Genomic DNA, 23,229 nt, shown 5'->3' with positions numbered 1-23,229 from the left:
GGGGGATGGAGACGGGCCAGGTGACTGTTTATTTTCCTGATATCTGACCGGAAAGTTCCAGATTGGTTGATCAAGATAGTTCCTGGGAGTGCGTGAAACGGTCATCATTTTGGGGAGGTGTCACGGGCTTTTCACATGAGTGGCACCAATTTGGGCGGGTTTTCTCTTCAATAACACTAAAACTTAAGTGATACTGTAACATAGGAGTTGTCAACTTTTCTCAATACAGGATCTGGGAAGTAAACTGAAACATTAGTGGAATAGACGATCGTTTCGAATATATTTTTTGAGGAATGCTTATACCTAACTGAACAAATAAACTAAGTGCATTATTATCATGCAAGCACTAGGAAGAAATAAGCATATCCTTTAGAGTCCAGCACAAGACCACCTAATCACAAGTCATGGTGTGGCAGGAAAAGAAACTGCTCTCTGTAACACTTGCAAGTTTTGTCAGGACAAAAGCTGAGCAAAAGTTATTTTTAGGTGAGGAGCCGGGGAGCAAAACGTTGCTATGTAACGTTATCTGAAGGTCACTAACCTTGCCTCTGCTTCTGAATGCTTGCTTTCAGCAGCTGGTCCCCCTCCCTTTCTGCCTGTGTAACTGGTATATAAAACGGACCCCTAACCCAGCCTTTTCGGCTCAGGATTTGGGAATTAACCCCCCCTTGAGCCCCACATGCGTAATAAAGTTTGTGCTTCATTACCTCCCCGAGTGTGGGTGGATTTTCCACAACAATAAACACGCATTGAGAAACACAACGTGAGAGTATTTCTTGTTCATTCATAAAAATCAATGAAAGGGGATAGAGAGGAAGCATCATGGGTTTCCCTTCGTACCTGTGGCTCTGGATGCACCAAGATCTCCACGGTGGTGGTGGTCTCCCTCATGGGCGTGCGGGCTCTGACAACGTCCTTCGTGGGCTTTGGGAGGGATAAAAATACAAGTGTTGTTAAGTGGTTTGTTAAGAGTGAAAAACAGACTGCATTGCGAACATGCATCAAATACAGGTTAATAGCATACTGCCCGGGTAAATATCTTTTTCTAGACACCATACTTATTCAGAGTTTCCAATGTGACAGCCACGGCTCTAGGTACGGGGAATAAAAACGAAAAAGGGAATTCATTTTCCCATCAAGTTTGCATTCCAGTGTTACATTTTAGAGTTCCATGAGACATAACAATGGAATTGGAAAGGGCAATTTAAAATATTTACATGGTTGAAATGTAAGTTGGAGAAGCTTTCAATCCAATGCTTTTATAATTCAATTGCTTGAATAGCTTGTATTTGGGAATTCACCACTGTCTGAAATTAAAATCTACTCTGCATTACAAATGTGCTCTAATACAAAAATATTGAATAGATGTTATAAATGCCAATAAATTTATGAACTAATACACAGATCCAAACCCACCAGCCCAGAATAATTATCAACATCTTGAAAAGATTAAGTCTGTGTCCATTTAACATTCCTCAGGACATAAAATATGTTCTCTGTGTTTAAAATACTGAATATATACTACATCATTTTCTACACATGTAATTTTCATATAAGGGATACAGCATTTGGTAAATATTATCATTTGATCTGTGAAAAGAAGATATTTTTCAAAGAAGCTAAGTAAACCCAACTCTGTGACTGTTGGAAGTTGTCTTGCTATAAGTGGGCAGAGGGGCCATGTCTCTGAGGAGGTTTTTGAAGAGGACTCAAAGTCACCATGGCAAAATTTGTCTGTTTAATACAAAGATGATTTGAAGCTGATTATTTTGAAGAAAGAGCAAACACAGAAAAAGCCATGAAACCAAGTAGAAGTTACCCTTTTGTAAGGCGCATTTACATACTTAAAAGAACATTTCCTTTTGTAAGGCGGGTTAAATCTCTAGACACTCTTACCAATCAGGAAGGCAGCAGACCTAAATCTGTGTAACAATCATATCTCTGTTTAATGTGCTTTTCCATACAGCCTCCCATAACTGGGTGCCCCCACCCCCCACGTCTTCTGTTTTTACCTAGAGATGATATTTAAGATGTTGTAACAGGGTACAGAATGAGGGGTCCCCAAAGTCCTGACAACCCATGGTTGGGGGATGGAGGAAGGAGATGATGTAGCATTTAAGATACTTTGCATAACAAAAGGCAAGATAATAGTTGTACTACCTCCTCAGGGAAAAGGTGTACATAAGTTTCAGGACACCCCTGCATCACTGAGTCACTCTTGCCCTGACTAAAGATGGCAGCCACATGAAGTAAAGATGGAGGCAACTGGCTAAAGTAGCCCATTGAAGGAGGGACCGGATATGAGGACATGTAGGAAGTTCTGGGTCAGCATTTCAAGTAAGGGTGGGCTGAAAGAGAAGGGGTATTTGGCCCTGAGGTCTGCAGTGAGCTTGTGGGCTGTAGCAGGAGGCAGCCAGGAGGAGAGAGGAGGAGGAGGAGGAAGCAGCCATGATCCAGCAGAGATTCTGCCCTGCTGACTGTGCTGAGGGAGGAGCTACGTCCACCCCTACTCATTTTTTCTGGATTTTCTCATGGATACAGGAAGTATACTTGATATTCAACTACTGTTTTTCTCCTTTTAATCTGTCTTTTATTACAGGGGCCTCAGCCAAGAGACCTAGAAGATTAGAGGGAAAATTATTCAGAGCATCAAGTGCCATCACAATGTATTTTATTTATTTTTATTACTAGTGCATGCCCTTTATGTCAAATCAAGAAAAGAAGAGATGATCAGATTGGGAAAAATCACATTTTTAAGTTCCACTTGAACAAAATTTATCTTTTATCAAATTAAATGTCAAGTTCTGTTTATTATGCAACGGCACTATCTGAGACAAAAAGAATACAATACACACTTATATCACCAGACGTAACACTCATCACAATATTCCAAGTGACAAGAGGGCAATAGTCTGGAGAATTAGAAAATTAAAATTTTCACCACCTCATCACAGCAGAATTTCTTGACAAAGAAAAGAACGGAGAAGGGAAGAAAAGAAGGCCGTGACCCAAGTGGGTCTCTGAAAGGCTCATTTGTTAGTTATTCAAAGAAAACCACGTCCTGATGGTGAGTTAATTACATTATGTTTGCTTACAGTCTAGCTCTGGCCGGTGTGGCCCACAGGTTCCCTGTTTGATTCCCGTTCAGGGCACGAGCCTGGGTTGTGGGTTTGGTCCCAGGCCCGGGCGCCTGCAGAAGGCAACTAATTGATGTTTCTCTCTCACAGCGATCTTTCTCTCCCTCTCTTTCTCCCTCCCTTCACCTCTCCATAAAATCAATAAGCATATCCTCAGGTGAGGATAAAATAAAAATTTTTAAACCATGTCTACAGAAAATAAACTTAAGACTATTAGCCTTTCAGCAAGTACAGTTACTTAGAGGAAAGGCAAGTGATTTTGCGTGGTTTTCCTTGTCTTCTTCAAGAATTAACAGATGTTACAACACTTAGTTGTTGTTATTTACTTGAGGAAACAATCCCAAGTTTGAAGTGACTAAAGGATTCACCTCAATGAATAAAATACAAGAGAATGAGATAGGATAGAATGAAATAGGGTGCACCCAAGAGGGGAGCCCCAAATAGGGGTTTGGAATGGGGTCCAGAACTCAAGGCATGCAGGAAATATTAGAAAGACATATAGGATGTCCTCACCCCTTCCCCCCCACAGGTGTGAGTTGGGGGAAGGGACACATGGAGCAGCAACATGCAGGGCTGTTTTGTACAGACACAGCTTTGCAGCTAACCTGTGGCATGGTCATTTAACATATCTATAACCTTTAACTGGTTGCATAGATATGTTAAATAGCTGTGGCCATGCTGTGAGCCAGGGGGATGGAAGTAACTTCCCCACCAAGATCTAACTGCGGGGCAGGTCCCCGAGTTACAGTGCCTGCGTGGGAGCTTGGAGAAGACTGGCTCCATGACATAGGGCCACCCAGTCCCGGACTCACGATGGCAGCCCAGTGAACTTGGAATAATACAGGAATGCCGGAAGGTGTAACTGATTGTAGGAGGAGTCAGAATTGGGGCTGCAGAGGAAGATTGGTGCGGGGATTTAAACCCAGACATGGCGGCCATTGAGGGGGGAACCACGTGGCTTTGCCAGAATGGTGATCCCCGTAGCTTTGGTGGAGAGAAGAACCATGAGGTTTTGGCCAGAGTGGGGACCCCTGCAGCTCTGGTAGAAGAGGACCATGAGGCTTTGGGGTGCTCCCTTTGGCCGCATGGCTTGGAGAGCAAGAGACACTTTGCCCGGAAGAAGGGTGAAAGAACTCGTGCCAGTAGGCCATGAGAAGGTGCCACATGGCTTTGGATTCATTGGAGATCCTGCCTGGATGGTGACACAGCTGATGGTGCCAGGATTCTGAAACACGGATGTTTGCTTCTTTTCCCGAGTTACCGTACCCCAAATTAGGGCAGGGGGAGAAGGAAGTGCTGTGGGCATCTGTGGGCATCCAAAAGGACTTTGATATTTTAATGAAGATGTTAAGTCACTACTTGAAGTCTGTATAACATTAAGTAAACATTTCCATTTGTAACAAGAACAGGATAGGAATGGGAAGGATAAGAAAGGATAGGACAGGATAGTCCGTGTGGAACAGAAAAAGGAAGGATATTTTCAATTTTGATCTAAAGGCAACCAATATCCTACAGACTCAAGAGAAACTTTTGCTCCCACTTAACTGCCTAGAAAAATTGAAATTAGGAGTTTTGTCCATAAGAAGAGATTATCAGAGGTAACCTTTTTGACCTATCTTTATGGCAGGGAAGACGACTAATTCCTGACCCTCTTCCTAAGACCCTTTGGGCTTCTACCTCACCCCCAGCTCAGAACGTCACATGCACCTCCTTTTCCCATTCTGTCTCTGAACCTCACATGTATGGGCATTCAATTTGGTTATTTTCTCTTGTTGATACATCCCAGGTAGATTGAATTATTACACAATAATTTAGGAGGGTAGAGAAAAATGTCTTCCTTCTCTGCAATATTCAAATGTGAGAAGTCTATTGAATTTGTGTTATACAAAAATAACAACTTAGAGATAAAATAATTCTCCCATCCCTGACAAGTTTCTCCCCATTACTCCTCCCCCTTCAGCAAACCCCACAGTTATAAGACCAATAGGTAGGAAACTGTCTAATAAAATACCTCCAGTTTACAGAACTGCTGAATATGAACTATCATGCAAGGGAGAGAAATGGCAATTCTAGAAAATATTACCACTCAAAACATTTATTAACTATTTTAAGAAAATGCAAATCACTTGCATTTCTATTTCCTTACATGCACCATGTACTGAAGCAAATTGCATTTTCCCTTTTAAGGAATCAGATGTCAAGCTGTTGAGAAAAAAGTTAAGTGCTTTATAATAATCACAGACTTTACAGATTTAAGCCTCATTTTAATCCAGTTCATATTAAGACCATGCTCAAAACTGCGAGGTGAGGAGTATCTCATCATTGATCTTAAAGTGTTTTGGCACTGTCACTGGACACATATGTATTAGATCTTCGTGCCTTTTTGGATTCAGATATTATTAGTTCATAGCTCAGAAATTGAGAGAGAATTTGATGATGTTTAAAAAGCTATTAAATCCTTTAAGCACTAACACATTATTTTACCAGTGATGCCCTGTTGGCCTATTGAAACAGACATATGCGAAGGAAATTATAATGGAATTTATATAATGTTATATTTCAGGATCCAGAAGTTTCCTGCTTCAATAAAATTGTTTATAGTCTGCTTGGATGACTCTACTTATGGATGGATATAGGAAGAGGCTGATTCATAAGGAACATCAATTCAGAGTAAATGCCCCAAATCTACGAAAATCTCCTCCATTTTTTTTTCCTGAGGCAAGAAGAAAATTTGCAACTGCATTTCCATGCCCACAAATGTGAATTATAGTTCAAAATATATACAGTGGTACTGGTATTGTGATAACTGGGAAAATATTTTCAGCTTTCAAAGGATTTAGTCTTTCAGGAAAATAATAAGAAACTATTACAGGTTTAAAAAGAGTACAATTGGCCCTGGCGGGCGTAGCTCAGTGGATTGAGCGCAGGCTGCGAACCGAAGCATCGCAGGTTCGATTTCCAGTCAGGGCACATACCTGGGTTGCAGGCCACGGCCCCCAGCAACCGCACATGGATGTTTCTCTCTCTCTTTCTCCCTCCCTTCCCTCTCTAAAAATAAATAAATGAAATCTTTTTTAAAAAGTTAATACTTTGTGTCCCTGAGCGTCATACAGAATCTGAGCCTTAGCAACCGAGTGTGTTAACTGCACCCTTTAACCTGATTCCAAAGCTACTGTGCGAGGCAAACCCAGACGGACTCTGTGAGGGTTTTAAAGAGAAATGTGAAATGCCTCCATTATTGCTGGAAATTCAATAGCCACTGAAGCCTAATGATAAGAAATCATAGTTAGAATAAGATCACGATGCTTCCGACTACAGACATTCTATTATTGTTTTCAAATCTAGCAACATGAGCATGCAGAGGAATTTCAATATATTCAGCTATTACATTTCTTTTCCGAATGGGCCAGATTTTCCACTAGAAATGTTAGCATGCCTCCATGTTCTTGGTAATTATTTTTTTAGATTTTATTTATTTTTAAAAGTATTTTTTATTGATTATGCCATCATAGTTTTCCTAACTTTTCCCCCTTTATCCCCCCTCCACCCTGCACCCCCAACTCTCCAGCCTTCCCCCCCACTTAGTTCATGTCCATGGGTTGTACATATAAGTTCTTTGAGTCCTCTGTTTCCTACACCATTTTTATCTCTCCCTGTCTAGTTTATGCCTACCAGTTATGATTCTTCTTCCCTGTACCTTCCCCCACCATTCCTCCCTTCCCCCTCCCCACTGAACTCCCTCCGTGTGATCTCCATTTCTCTGATTCTGCTCCTGTTCTAGTTGTTTGCTTAGTTTTTGTTTTCATTGTTTTTCTTTTCTTTTGGGTTCATTTGTCAATAGTTTGTTGTCATTTTACTGTTCATATTTTTTATCTTTTTTCTTAGATAAATCCCTTTAACGTTTCATATAGTAAGGGCTTGGTGCTGATGAACTCCTTGAACTTGACCTTATCTGAGAAGCACTTTATCTGCTCTTCCATTCTAAATGAAAGCTTTGCTGGATAGAGCAATCTGGGATGTAGGTCCTTGTCTTTCATGACTTGGAATATTTCTTTCCAGCCCCTTCTTGCCTGCAAGGTCTCTTTTGAGAAATCAGCTGACAGTCTGATGGGAGCACCTTTGTAGGTGACTGTCCCCTTGTCTCTTGCTGCTTCTAGGGTTCTCTCCTTCATTTTTACCTTGGCTACTGTAATTATGATGTGCCTTGGAGTGTTCCTCCTTGGGTCCAACTTCTCTAGGAGTCTCTGAGCTTCCTGGACTTCCTGGAAGTCTATTTCCTTTGCCAGATTGGGGAAATTTCCCTCCATTATTTGTTCAAATAAGTTTTCAATTTCTTGCTGTTGTTCTTCTCCTTCTGACACTTGCATAATTTGGATATTGGAACGTTTCAGGTTGTCCCAGAGATTCCTCAGCCTCTCTTCATTTTTTTTGGATTCTTGTTTCTTCGTTTTGGTCCAGATGTTTACTTCTTCCTTTTGTTCTAAATCATTGCTTTGAATCTTGGTTTCCTTCTTGTTACTGTTGGTTCCCTGAATATTTAGCTTTATTTCATGTTGGGTATCTTTCATTTGTTCTTTCATTTTTCAACCACGCTTAATCAGTTCTGTGAGCATTTTGATTACCAGGCCTTTAAGTTCTCCATCAGATAGGTTGGCAATGACCTCATTGCTTAGTTGTGAGGTTTTGCTGTGTTCTTTCATTTGGGCCATATTCTTTGTCTTGGTGCAGCTGTTGAGTTGTAAGGGGGCGGGGCCTTAGGTATTCACCCTGGCAGGGCAACCTCTTTGCTGCGCTGCCTGTGGGGTGGGGCCAGAGAGGGAGCAATGCAGCTCACCTGCTGGGCTCTAGCGTACCTTCCAACAGGCTCCAGGGTCAGCTGTCTCACCATAGCAACCCCAGCCTAGCCCACAGTCAGCTCTCAGTCTCAGTTTCCCCGTAAGCCAAGCCCCACCCCTCAGCTGCCTCCCTGGGGTTTCTCTGAGTGACCCACCCCTCAGGGTCCGCCTTACTGGTCTGGTTGTTCTGGTTGCTTTTTTCTTTTTCTTTTTTTAAAGATTTTATTTACTTATTTTTAGAGAGGGAAGGGAAGGGAGGGAGGGAGGGGAGAGAGAGAGAGAGAGAGAGAGAGAGAGAGAGAGAAACATCCATGTGCGGTTGCTGGGGGCCGTGGCCTGCAACCCAGGCATGTGCCCTGGCTGGGAATTGAACCTGTGATGCTTTGGTTCGCAGTCCGTGCTCCATCCACCGAGCTACGCAAACCAGGTGATTTTTTTCTTTAATTCCTTGGTTGTCGGAGTTCCATGCAGTTTGATTTTCTGGTGCTTCTGGTTGTTTATTGATTTTAGATTGGCTGTTATCCTCCTTTTGGTTGTGAGAGGAAGTGAAGGGTTTCTACCTACGCCTCCATCTCGGCCCTATTTTTTTAAAAGACTTTATTTATTTATTTATTTTGAGAGAGGGGATGGGAGGGAGAGAGAGAGAGGACCACCCATGTGTGGTTGCCTCTCGCATGCCCCCTACTCGGGACCTGGCCCGCAACCCAGGCGTGTGCCCTGGCTGGGGATCAAACAGGTGACCCTTTGGTTCACAGGCCAGCACTCAGTCCACTGAGCCACAACTGCCAAGGCCTTAGTAATTATTTTAAATTATTTTAGAAGACTACAAGTGAGTTTAACTGATAGATTACAATTATTTTATTGCCATAGAGTTGATGTATTGACAGGTTGGGGAAAAATCTTCTGAAACCAGCATATAAGACATTTTTTTAGAGTGCTACCATAGTGATATATACCTAAAGACATATCAGTATGTGGGCGATGTTTCTAGAGATTACATTTATAAAAAAACTTTCCCTGTATTGTGATTTGTTTCCTTGTAAAAAATCCAGATCCTTACTAGGGAAATAATATCCATCACCAAACTCCGACAAAGTTGACAAAATTGGAAGTGTAACCTGCAGCACGGCTTTGCCCATGATATATTTCACTGAAGGATTTCATGTTAAAAGCCCTGGCAAAATATCAATTTTTAATCTTGACAAGAAATTACAGGGCACAATTTTCCATTGCAGTGAATATGCCCCAGAGGTTTCCAGAAATAGGACAAGCCCTTGGTTAATTTGTACTTTCCCTAATGCTTCTGAGGGTCCTCCCGCCCTGGGTTCCCGTCTCACAGTTAGCAGAGTCAACATCGACGCAGGAAAAGATGTTTGAAAGGGACTGGAATGAACGCAAAAAAGGCAGCGCGGGTCGAATCTGCATCTGGTAGTTTTACGGACTCTGTCAGGTTGGAGGTGGCTCTTAGTTTCATCATCTGTGAAATGTGGATAATAATACGAGCCTCTTAGGATCACTGTATTATGTTGAGTTACTACAGTAAAGTGTCTGGCACTTAATAATTATACTCTTTACTTGGACTATTACGGGCATGCCTTCCCCATTAACGTGAAGTGGAGGCAATCTGGAGCCATCTACCTCCACATTTGAAACTAGAAATTCGAATGACTTACCAAAGGCTTTTGTATATCTCAATTTTTTTTAAAAAAATGACCAGTTGCTACATCAATAGCACAGTCATGTGGTAGCGTGGGGCCGGGGGGCCGGGGAAGTCAGACGTGAATTCCTCTTTACTTTTTAAAATGATTACATACCGTGTAGTTGGAGAAAGCTCTTTTAATTATAGAGGGGTTCATTTATAAAGATAAATAAAAACAGACTCAAAACCTAATTGACTATTGAGAGATTGAAAATAAATCGACTAATTAACATATGAAAGAATGCATTTACATTTGCTTAAAAATCAATGAAAACATTTTTTTTGGATGGAGCCAAGAATAGGGGTTGGACTGAGTCCGTTTGAACCTGGGGTTTGGTATTTGATACTCAAACTTTTTAAGTGTCCTTAAGATGTTCTGTTTCCTAAAGTGCTGTATAGATCACATGCTTGAAGAAGTATGACACGTTTCAGCTTTCCTAGTTAGTCATACAAATAGAGTATTCCTGTATAAGCAAGCAAACGGAATTTATTGTTTCTTTGCGATGAAGCCGTGCCAGGAAATACACAATTTCCTAGCGTTTGTGGTAATTGGCAGGCATGAGTGACAATGACAGGCAAACCTGTGTTTATCAGCATTCCACATTGTGAATCTGGAAAACCTATGTCTCACAGTGAATCCTCTTTTTATTGTTTGCGTGGTTTTGTCTTTTTTTGGCTTTGTTTATTTTGCTTTGTCAAATGGGTGTCAAGACAAATGGAGTTCTGACAGCGGACCACCAAGGGAGAGTGGAGGATGCAATGGCACAGGAACGGTGTAATCTTAACAGTAAGATTAATCAAAGTAAAACAAACAAGCGAGCAAAACAGAACCAGAGACATGGAGATAAAGAACAAACTGACAGTGACAAGAGGGGAGGGGGGAAGGGGTAACGGGGGGGGGGGATGGGGAAGGGTATAAAGGACAAAGCGAAAGGGGGGTAGGTTTGAGGGTGGGGCGCGGGGCATAGTGGGAGGAAAATGGAGACAACTGTACTTGAACAACAATTGAAAGACCATGCACTTTTTCTAGAATAACCACCATCATCAGGAAAGCTAAGCTGATGAGATACGTTGGGTTCCTGTGGAGGCTTGTCCAGGATTTGCTGGACTGGCCCGTGTCCCTGCGGACAAGTGCAGTAGGAACCTCATCACACGTGTAGTCGGACCTCAGAGAAATGGGAGAAACGGGCAGGAGGAACTTGGGAGGAATGCACCCATCTACCCATAAAGATTCTACAGATTCTGCTAAAAGCAAACAGCAATTTTGAAATTGTCTTCAAAGGGTACCAGATCACCACGTGGAAAAATCAACAAGCCCGGGGCACCTCATTGGATCTTTTATCTTACTCAGCAACAAGTCGAGTGTATACGTGCGCGTTGAAGGAAGGGGGCGCTTTATAGAAGGGGAGTGAAGGAACACTTAGAAAGCTCAGAGGTTTAACAAAACCCGACATGAGATTTGCCAGATGGTTTGGTGCCGGATTGTAAAACTTGAAACTAATCTTCATTTAAGAGTTTTAATGGTGGTATCTTTCTTATAAAGCCTCTTGCTTTTTCTGCTGGGGCGATTCTGCAAAATTATAGATCAGGCTTTAAAAAACAGCTTTTATGAACAGTCTCCTTAAATCTCAGCTAAACTGAGCAAGAAGATTACACGTTATTATGATGGAGCGCAGCGGGATTTTGCCCCAGCAAACACAATGATGTGAAAAAGGATAAAGCTATCACTCTGTGCAAAGAGGTCATCCATACAAGAACACTGCTTTCCGCACAGATTAAACGTTCATATATCTCTATAAAGTAGCCTGTCCCAGAGCACTGGGAAGAGATTGTAGCTGTTACAGAAATTAGTGGACAAAATAAAGCACCGAGCGAATTATATGTAGTCCTAGGTCATCAAATTTCATTGAAGATATTTTCTCATGTCACATCATTTAAATGTACTTCATTTTAAAAAATACAGATTTTTTTCCTCATACGTGAAAGGCCAAAAAAGCGATGGCAACACTACAATTCCATACTTATTTTCATATTTCAATATTTCTACTGAAAGCCAATTAAGATGTTACCGTCACACTGAGCCTCATAACTTCAGTAGAAATGAACGGCAGATTACTTGAACTTTCCATATTGTAAATATCAAGTCTTATTGGAAAACATCACTAAAATACATTTCCCAACTTAAAATACTCATTTAGTTTTGCATTTTCATCAGATTATGTCTTGCTTTGACCTCTGTGAGAATGACTAAAACTTATTCCTCAGACTAGACACAGATATTTCAAACGGATAGCTTACAAAGAATTTTTCAAGAACTAGGCCCAAATAAAGACACACGCTACTAGAAATTGGCCTTGTTCATCATTATCAAAGTGATTATTGTCAATGGTGTTACTATGAATTATTAGGGATGTAAGTAGCATGTGGGCTAGTCTCTGAAACGATTTCTAACTGAAAGTGTTTTGGTCAAATCACCCAGGTAACTCAGCCCCCCTACAGCCCAGATTTGGCGCCCTGTGACTTCTGGCTTTTCCCAAAACTAAAATGACCTTTGAAAGAGAAGAGATTTCAGACCATCGATGAGATTCAGGAAAATATGACGGGGCAGCTGATGGCCATTGGGAGACCTGTGTGAGGTCCCCAGGTGCCTCCTTTGAAGGGGACTGAGGTGCCATTGTCCTATGAACAATATTTCCTGTATCTTCTTCAGTAAATGTCTATTTTTGATATTTATGTGGCTGGATGCCTTTGGGACAGATCTTGTACACGTATCAACCCAATACATTAACTTAGTATAAACGTATTTTTTAATTTATCTGTTTGTTCATTTTCAGTCTCCTTCCACTACAACGTTGATTCCATGCCTACAAAGATGATATATGTTTTATTTATACTGGTGTCATGACCCATTTCTAGTATACAATGGGAGCTTAATAAATATGTGTTGAATAAAGAAAAGAAGAAAATGTTGATGAGACATAGAGGTGGATCATATCATTGGAGCTGAAAATAAAAAAAATGGAAGGCAAAGTTGGAAAATTGGAGTTGTGCGATGACGTGCAGAAATCAAGGGGATCTGTGTAAAAAATAAGACGAGAAGAAAAAAGAAAAGGGTAGTTCTTTCATCCCCTGGAGTTGTGGCTCGTTAAAAGTGAGCAGCTGATATTAAGGCTACTGGGGTAAGAAGAAATAGGACCTTTTCCTTGAATTAACTGCAAACCTACTATGGGCCAGGTAGTATTGTCAGATGTGGGGTCAAAGGAAACAGCTCTCTGAGATTAGGTCATGTCTAGTATATGATATTTAATGGGTTCCCCGTTTAATCTCATTACCTCAAAGATCTAGAGACCATTGAGAAGCAGACTAGCACACCCTCCTGTCTTCATTAGGATCCTCAGTATTTTCTAGACACAGGCGAACCACTGAGCATCAACAATAAGAGATCAACCTGGCTGGCGGAGCTCAGTGGATTGAGCGCGGGCTGCGAACCAAAGCGTCGCAGGTTCGATTCCCAGTCAGGGCACATGCCTGGGTTGCAGGCCACGGCCCCCAGCAACCGCACATTGATGTCTCTCTCTCTCTCTCTCTCTCTCTCTCTCTTTCTCCCTCCCTCCCTCCCTAAAAATAAATAAATAAAATCTTTGGGCCACTGAATGTGGGCAGCGATGCAGAAGCTGGAACGCAGCTCGGACAACACCTTGGTTCTACCCTCAAAAAGACCATTTTGCACTTTTGACTTTCAGATCAGGAAACAAATACATTCGTGTTGTTTTAAGCCACTAGGGCTGAGGTATATATTACAACAGCGATAGGAAATGAATGCACCTACTAATTTAGTTAAGCTAAAACCCTGGCTATTCTGAAATGTGTCAATGGGTAGGTTAAACACCAAACATTTGAAATGGCAACGACAGCCTTGAAAATACCAGCTCACGCTGGAGAAAGTTCAAAGGCTTTTGCATTATCTGCATCTCCACCAAAGCTTGAAACGTAAAAGTCTGCTAAGAATAGATCAGTGATGAACTGCCCAGGACACATCCGGAAAGGATATTTATTTAAGAAGTATTTAATGAGTACCTATTGTGTGCTAGGCACTGCTCCACAGACTGGAGATACAGCTGTGAAATAAAACCGTAAGAATCTCCGCCCTCATGGAGACTGTGTTCTATAGTGCGAAAGATCATAAAACAAAAGAATGCACAGTCTATTAGGTACCTGACGCAGAACTGTGTTGGGTGTGTTAGGTGTGTAATGAACACTGGGGCGGCCAGCGTGGCCACAGTGCCCTGAGCAAGGGGGACAGAAGCACACGAGATGGGAGAAGCAGCGTAGGGAATGACAGCATCATTCATTCTGCGTGAGATGGTAAAAGCATGGGAAAGTTTTGAACAGAGGACCGACGTGGTAGAAACATACCTCCTCTGTCAAATACTCATGGACCGAAAAGGTGTGGGTTTACTGCTGGGTGTTGTCTGTTCCATTGACCTATATGCCTGTTCTTATGCCAGCCCCAGGCTGTTTGGCTGACAGTGGCCTTGTAGTCCTTAACCTTTACTCTTTTTTAAAAAAGATCTTATTTATTATTTATTTTTAGAGAGGGAAGGGAGGGAGATAGATAGAGAGAGAGAGAGAAACATCAATGTGTGGTTGCTGGGGGTCACGGCCTACAACCCAGGCATGTACCCTGACTGGGAATCAAACCTGCGACACTTTGGTTCGCAGCCTGCGCTCAATCCACTGAGCTATGCCAGCCAGGGACCTTTACTCTTCATGACAGTGAATTTTGTGTGATGAGTAGTGAGTGGTAAAATGTGTCATTTAAATAATTAGAGGGAAGTTTTCAAACTTGGAAGTATCTGTGTGAAGACAGCGGAATGTTCTCCCTCATCTGTGAAACGTGAAAGTGAGGCTCACTCACGGCGAATTACGGATTCACCACAGAAGAATTCTTGCGGGGCTGTCCAACCCGCGGCCCGCAGGCCGCATGCGGCTCAGGATGGCTGTGACTGCGGCCCGACACAAAGTTGTGAATTAACTTAAGACATGGTGAGATGTTTTTGTGATTACGTGCCACAGTGCATTATGATGTGTGGCCCAAGACAAGTCTTCTTCTTCCAGCGTGGCCCGGAGACCCCCAGGGTTGGACACCGCTGGGAGGTTAAAGCTCAGAGATTTGAAACAGACTCTCTGCGTTCAAATTCTCTGAGAAGTTAGTTACCGAAGGGACTCCCTTTTTGCAGACCTCAGAAGTGATGCTGAGGAAGCCACACTGAAGGAACTTTCTGAGGTCTTATTGGGAAACTTACGGCACCTATGTTTGGGACGTAGAAAACCATGGAATTTCGGGCAAGTGAAAAGCGTGCAAAAATGCCTGGTAAATGTTAAGCTAGGTAAACACTCACATTGGAAATCATGCATTTTCATCATGCATTCCACCCAAACGGCACAAATTCACTGTAATCCTTTGCCATTTTCAAATGTTGAAAGTGTGAAAACATTAAGCATGAGACCTCTGCTTTAACTAACACAGAATACCATCCCAGGGATTTAATGCCACAAACATTCACGTTTTAAAGTTCTTCTGATATGTCTGCAGCTAGACGCAATTTATAGTTGTGGGCTGTCTGAAGCAGAAAAGGATAAACGCTAATAAGAAACAGAAATCGAACGTGCGCAGTCCCCTCACTGGAACTGGGTAACAGTCACTGCTCTTCCATCGGACTGTGGGAGTCACGGCGGGAATGGGGGGGGCTCAGGTTTCAGAGGGAGAATTTAAGTGCTGTCATTGAACCTGGAAGTCCGACTGTTCACAAAATAGACTTCAAATTATTTATGTAACAGTGTCTTTCACTCGCTACTTGTGAATTTTTATCTTGAAAATCCTGGGAAAGTAAATCAAACTTAATTCCTCTCACAACCCACTTATTCATGTCTTCTCAGCTTTCTCGGAAACCACGGAGACTTCATAATGAAAAGCGCGTGAGAGATGTTCCAGGAAGCCCAGGCGGGCCATACGCAGTGCTACCGAATGAGGGGCTTTTTCTCAATTGTGTGCATGTGTATATAACTATTCATAATTAAACATTCTTCAAGTCAATGCGATAACGTGCAATCCTCACTCACCATCTAAAGCGTGTGCAAAAAATTGTTTCTACTAACACATCCCGTAGGTGTGTTTCCAAAATTTGTGTGCACAAGGCCTGAAGGATAAAAACGTATTTGGCTAAATATCGACAGACTTGAAAATGTCTCCATAATTCAACGGACTTGTAAGTTTTACTGCCTATCAGGAAATGGGCCAATGCCAGGGTGAGAGGGCTGTGCCACTGAGTACACAGCACCTCAATTCTGGACACTAGCCCCCCCAAAAAAACCTTTGTAATAAACTCAGAGTATGCAAGTCTCAATTTGCTGAATTTTTAACCTCTGCTCTCTAATATCTAGGCGAATTGCTTACAGAGGAAGTTCCCCAAAGAAACGTAAGCGCAGGGCACCGTGCCCCAAACGCAATGTGCTATGAGCATTACTGACTTGCGGTTTCCAGGTTAAAAGAGCCACCAGTTACAGGCAGGAGCATGCACGAGGCAACAGCAGGGAACATGGCAGAAGCTGTTAGCCCAGGCAGGGCGTTGTAGTATCTCCCTGTACATAAGTTTCCTTCTCTTCTATGCAAAAGTAGTGCAAGGCTTGAATTACAGAACTGCCTGTGGTTTTACGAACAAGGATACAGAGGTTAACTTTCAAAATTGACAAATGTTCTGCCTGTTGAACCTGGCTCTCATTCTTGAAACAATACTGAATGAATGCCGGCACTATTGGCAGGTGTTCTAGGAATTGAAGAAAGTTCAATGTGGAAGATTAAGGCGGCTTGACTTTTTAAGCAACTCAGCACATTGCCTGAAAATATCTCCAAGCCAGTGATTTGACTAATCCATTACATTCCTGTGGCATTTCCAGTTAGGAGTTTAGAACTCGAGAGAAATCCATGACAATGAATAATAGGAAGCAAGTCACACGTATCTCCAAATCTACTCACTTTCGTCCACACACGATCTGAGAAGTGAGTTCCCGGGTTTGAAATGGGAGCGGCCCAGCTCGTTACAGTGGGAAAGCATAAAGACTGTGTTTAGTTTTGCCACTGACTTCTGTGGTTTTAAGAGTCATTTTTGACTGTTAAGTGGAAAACCTGCAATACTTGGCCTTCCAGGAAATGCTAGACTGGAAAATTCTTATTTTGAGGATTTTAGGTGATCACAGAGGTGTGTGGACACCGTGCATATACAGGAATATTTTCTGTGTGTACAATATCTTCTTCAGTTAGTAGTAATTTAATGTGTTATTCATACTGGTTTCAAAAAGTTAGAAAATTTGAACTAAAGATGCTAACATTTGAATCTTATATTCCCAATAGAGCAATTTAATTCATCATCCAAAATTATGGCTTATAGTTCATGCTTTCTTGCAAAATCAGACCTTTCCCCCCCTCCATATATTGACCTTTATGGGAAGCTGCAGATGTACAATATCTGCTTTTGTACTCCCCGAATGATTAAATGGCATTTTTAAAGTTTGTATATTTTAAATGCTTTTAGAACTAAGATTCGTAGGACCATTCTGTTGTGGTTAACCACATTTAATAACTGCCAGGAAACAATCATTTTTTATTGCTGAGGTACAAGGAGCTAGGAAGTTATAGTATCACATACTTTGTAGAACAAAAATGGTAAAGAGTCTAGATCTTACCGCCAAGTAATAACATTTACTGTGGTTAGTGTAAGGACTTAACGAACTGTATCCAAGAGGTGTCAGAAATATATGGAAAAGATAAAAGGTATTCACACTTATACATTTCATCATGTATTTGTGGGCTGTATCAAAAACTGACATTCTTAGACAATTAGATGTTGTTTCTTTTAAAATCAAGCACTGTTTTGGTTTCGGCACACAAGCATCTGAAATCTACATTTCCAACGAAGACTGAGCTTTTCATCCAGTGATTGCTTCTCTCCATATACTGATTCTCACACGTCCTGAAAACTGAACCTGAAAACACGGCCTCAATATGTTTGTTCTGATCTTTATTCTCGTTTTACCAAAGCCTCTTGTTCACATGATGGGCTAGTGTCCAGAATACAGAAAGAATGCTTATAAGTTAGCCAAAAAAAAAGGATAAGTAAGAATACGGATTGTTCCAAAGATACATGACACCATGGGCGTTCCAGGACAGGGAGGAACGGGAACCCTCTCACATCCCTGGAACTTTGGAAAATAGTTTTGTCCAAATGGCGAAGTTATCACATCATCAATTCCACTTCTAGAGAACTGAAAACACAGTCCATTCAAAACCTTGAACACAAATGTTCACAGAGCATTATCCCTAAGAGTCCTAAAGCAGAAATAATGACAATGGCCATCAACTGATGAATGGATAAAGCTGTGGTATATCCATACAGTGGGGTGTCCTTCAGCCACAGAACAAATGAAGCATTGGATAAACACAGAAATGTGGATGAACCTTGAAAACATCTCTAGACGCAGAAAGGGCATTGATGGTTGCAGGTATGCAAGGATTTGGGGAAAATGGTTGCTAATGGATAGTGGGTTGCTCTTTGGCATGATAAAAATGTTCTAAAACTGATAGTAATAGTGGTTGGGAATATACTAAAACATCGAACTATACGCTCCGCATACATGCATTTTACAGTATGGGTTTCGTGTCTCAATAAAGCTGTTATAAAGAAACACAGGTTTTTAAAATTTTTATGTATCGTCTAGTGCAATGACCACTTTTTTGAACTCCTATGTTTGGATTCTCAACCTTGAGTGCACATTCGAATCACAGAGAAAAGATTTCAGTCACGTGTGGAATCTAACGAACAAACTGAACTGACAAGGAAAACAGACAGACTCATAGATGGAGAGCAGGTGACAGCTAGTGGGGGAGAGGGGCCAGAGGGATTGAGCACAAAACGAGAAAGGACTCCCGGACACGGACAACACTTCGGGGGTTGCTGGGGGCGGGGGTATAAGGGGGCTAAATGGCAATGGGAAATACAGTAGAGATTAAATTAAAAAACAAATAAATAAAACTTCCAAAGCCCAGTGTGGCATACTAAGTCTATCGACCTCCCTGGGGGTTGCACCAAGGTAGCAGTATTTTTAAAGCTTTTGGGGAAATGCCGTGTGCAAGAAAGACACTGCACTCTCCCAGGCACTAAACTGCTAAGCAACTCTTAAATCTCAGACTAACACCTAAACTTGATATTAGAAATGAGTATTTGTATGAAAGGGGACTTTTTTTTAAAGATTTTTTATTTATTTATTTTTAGAGAGGGAAGGGAGAAAGAGAGAGAGAGAGAGAGAAATATCCATGTGCGGTTGCTGTGGGCCGTGGCCTGCAACCCAGGCATGTGCCCTGACTGGGAATCGAACCTGCGACACTTTGGTTCGCAGCCCGCGCTCAATCCACTGAGCTATGCCAGCCAGGGCTTTGCTGCTACGTTCTTAAATTCCCTGTTACACTGTTTCCTGTATGTTTACAAATTTCCATTTCCCCACACCTGGAATGAGGTTTCAGAACTGATTCTACTACTGCGTTTCGATCCATCTGCTGTGAGCAGGATTGTGGATGAAAACATTCAGGAAAATAAGGACCTTGCGAAATTCATGCTCTACTCTTTTTTGGTTGTATGATTGTACTATGGAAAAGTAAAGAAACATCTATAGCTATTTTCTAGGGTTTGGCCTTTCTTTTCATGCTAAGGCAACATAAGAAATTAATAGTTATGCCCTGGCTGGCATAGCTCAGTGGATTGAGGGCTGGCCTGTGAGCCAAAGGATCGCTGGTTCGATTCCCAGTTGGGGCACATGCCTGGGTTGCAGGCCAGGTCCCCAGTAGGGGGCATGTGAGAGGCAACCACACATTGATGTTTCTATCCTTCTCTTTCTCCTTCCCTTCCCCCCTCTCTAAAAATAAATAAAATCTTTAATAAAGAAAGAAATTAATAGTTACAGAGACAATCTGGAATATAACATTTTATTTTGACTTTATTCTTCCAAAAACCACGCAGTTCTCTGAAATTAACTATCCTTAGACATTGCCTATAGAATACACCATTACCAAGAAGTTACTGAAACAAATGATTCTATTTCTATTTTCAACTGAAACACGAATAAATATTTCCTTTAATGACAGGAAATTTATTTTCTGATCCACACTGAAACTGCTCAACTGCAGTGTCATTCAAGGTCAATTTCCAAAGTCCTTCAGACAAGGTTCCCTATTAGCAATATAACTTGCACTTTGAGAGTTTCCAGATAAGACTTTCAATATGTACTTTAAGAATTAATACGGCACTTTACATCGAGTGAGGAAAAGGAAACAAGAATTAGCTGGTGAGACTACAGAATACAACTGCGGTTAGCGTGTTTCAAGGGAAACGCAGGTGCGGGGTTAAGTGACAGGAAAGGAATCATTTTAATGTTCCCAATGAGGAGAATTGCCAACGTGATAATGAACAGGATCATCAATTTCCTGTTGTCATTCCCCTAACGAATTGCCTCTTTTGTCACATGAATTTCTGCTAAGAGCAACGTTTCAGGAAATTCTATTTGGGCCAAGAAGTTGTGATATTTAAAATCTTCTGCTGAGATGATTTATTTTGATGTAGAGGATTAATTAGTGGAAAGATGATGACATGATATAGGACTGGGAAGTCAGTGGCAAACCCACCTTTTAAAGAAAGGGTTTATAATATTAGAAACCATTTTCTGATATTCAAACGCATAGTCATACTTGTTTCTACTCAAAAAGAATGTCAGCAATACCATCGAACTATAAGTAGAATATTGTTTTATAAGAATCAGATTGATACACCCTGGTTGGGGTGGCTCATTTGGCCAGGGCATCATCCCATAAACTGCAAGTGTGTGGGTTCGGTCCCCAGTCAGGGCACGTGACCCCCAGCCAGGTGCAGGTCCCCAGTTGGGGGTGCGTGAGAGGCAACCGATCAATCTTTCTCTCTCACGTTTCTCCCTCCCTTCCTCTCTCTCTAACACCAATAAGCATGTTCTCAGGCAAGGAGTAAAACAAAATAAAAGAATTACAGTAATGGACCAACGAGAAGTGTGTGTATTTTCTGAACAAAGTCACATAAGTACTAATACATACCACGGATACCTTTTTCTTTTAAAGTATTAAAATACAATTCATAGCCCTGGCTGGCGTAGCTCAGTGGATTGAGCACGGGCTGTGAATCAAAGTGTCGCAGGTTCGATTCCCAGTCAGGGCACATGCCTGGGTTGCAGGTCACGGCCCCCAGCAACCACACATGGATGTTTCTCTCTCTCTCTCTTTCTCCCTCCCTTCTCTCTCTGAAAATAAATAAATTAAATCTTTAAAAAAATACAATTCATTATTGTATGATGAAGTAAACAATATCGTGGTTAGCTTCAGAACTTTAATGGGAGAAATAGATGGTGTACAAACAAGTAATTGGAAAGTCTATATTTAAATATTACTATTACTGTGTATTATATGTAGCTATACATTGTTTAGAGGAGATTTTCATAGAATTAGACAAGGGAAGTAACTAACTAAATACACTAACTAAAAGAATAAGGTAAATGCCTTTCTAAACACTGTTCAAGTTTCTTTGTAATGCAAATTATATACTTTTGTTAGTTCCCCCTTTTTGGCCAAATTCCCCTTGCAAATCTTGTGCATCTAGTAATTGTCACATAGTCCATTCAGGAATTTCCTGAAAATGTATTTTCTGCCATGGCAGATGCATTTATAACAGGAAGTGCTGGAGATGCAGAAGTGCAAACAATGCTTTTTCATTAGCTGGAAAGCCGTCCTTAAGCATTTAAATATAACACAGACACATTACCACAGCAATTATAGAGCACATAGCTATTCAAATCCGAACAAGGACCAGCTCTAAATTGCTTTGAAATCAATAACATATAGCACTGGTCATAATCACAGAACATCGGAAGCGACGCAGGGCTGTATGTAATTACGGTACATCCACGGTGCTTAACAACAAAGCCAATAGCCTCTCGAACTGAGTGTCTTTCGCTAGTGCCGTCTAATTCTGTTTAAGTGGGGCATTATATATGTAATAGAGCAAGCAAACACCACAGATTTTTATCCTGACAAATGCCCTGTGCAGACATCAAAACACCCCAGCAAGAGTGCTTTACAATAGAAATAGACACGAAGGTGTTTGAGGGGCAATCAGAGATTGTATCAATCGGAACAGCTTTAAAACACAAAGGTTTTACACTGAGTCTGCAATAAGGCTCTCTTTCTGTTCGTATATATCAGGAACTCATCATTATACTGATTTATGATATTTGTCAATTATTTGTTTTTTTCAAGTCAATGACTCTTTTTTAATTTTATTTTAATCGTTGTTCAAGTACAGTTTTCTGTCCTTTACAAGTCAATGACTCTTAATCCTAACGTACTGCCATGAAGGTAATTTATCCTGCATCCTACTGTGAACGGAACTCTTGCCTCAAAGTTAGAAAGAATGTTACTTTTGAATGTACAGCAAGAATTCTTTGTGGTAAAATGTAGTAGCATTCTTTTTAAGCAGTTGTCTGTGGCTTACATCTTATATTTCCACTTCCTTTTTATATATGTTCACACTTCCCTCCCACGCTTGCACTCAAGAACATTCATAAATATGTCATTTGTTCCTGGCATATCTGAGACCACGCCTAATGAAACAATAAACAGCAGAATGTAATTACTTATAATTAGTAAGGCCAATGAAGAAAAAGTAGTTATTTTAGAGCTTAACTAATATCAGGTGTTTAGACAGAGGTGCCTTCTTCCCTAACCAATTTTCCACTTTGTCCTCTTTATACAAACTAAACTGTACTTTCCAACATTCTGACTCAGTAACAAAAAGCCTTCTGTGTAGTAAGGTAGTAACAAACCAAAACAAACAACAAGAATTTAAAAATCTCAGTAACCAGAATGTAGAACCACAGATGATACTTCTAACTTTCAGCGACGTGGAGATACCATTGCCGGTATCAAAACTAGTAATTATTCTGTTTAAAAAGTATTTCCCCATAATATTGCTGAGTTAAAGTTGGAAAACCCTATTTATTACTAGTCGTTCGTGATTTTTCTTTGGGTCCAGACCATTCATATTTTGAAAGTAGTTTTAATATTTTAAAATGATAAATGACTAAAGCTATGAGTATTCTGACATACAATGTTAACACCGATCTAAATGGCCATCATTTTGCTCCTGACATTGAGATCTTCACAAAATCCCTTTGTATTTGCTCTAAATAATTCCTATTTATACTGTAGCACAGACACTTTTAGTTTTCATCCTTCTCAGCACCAAAACCCTCTCTAAGGAGTTTTACAATACCAAAATATACCGACTGTTACCCAATAAACTATGCATACTTTAAAAGTCGATAATGTGATGACTTCAGTCTCCACCAACCGAGAAGCCATACACGCGATGAGGGTTGTTTCTCCATTGAGGGTTTCTCAGTGGCTCACGTGAGCCAGCAGCCAGCAGGC

General features: G+C 41.1%; 1 protein-coding gene across 1 annotated transcript in view; it reads right to left on the bottom strand.

Moving 5' to 3' along the window:
- The window catches only part of PCDH11X (protocadherin 11 X-linked), a 388,563-nt gene that overhangs the window by 200,002 nt on the left and 165,332 nt on the right, over positions 1 to 23,229 (bottom strand). Inside the window, exon 6 of the mRNA XM_045847395.1 lies at positions 841 to 924. Coding sequence (XP_045703351.1) covers positions 841 to 924 — 84 coding nt within the window. The remainder of the gene's footprint in view (positions 1 to 840; positions 925 to 23,229) is intronic.

Source organism: Phyllostomus hastatus, unplaced genomic scaffold (assembly GCF_019186645.2).
Source record: "Phyllostomus hastatus isolate PE091 unplaced genomic scaffold, TTU_PhHast_1.1 phas_contig_551, whole genome shotgun sequence".
NCBI classification, from domain to species: Eukaryota; Metazoa; Chordata; class Mammalia; order Chiroptera; family Phyllostomidae; genus Phyllostomus; species Phyllostomus hastatus.
This window is presented reverse-complemented; position numbering and strand designations above follow the sequence as displayed.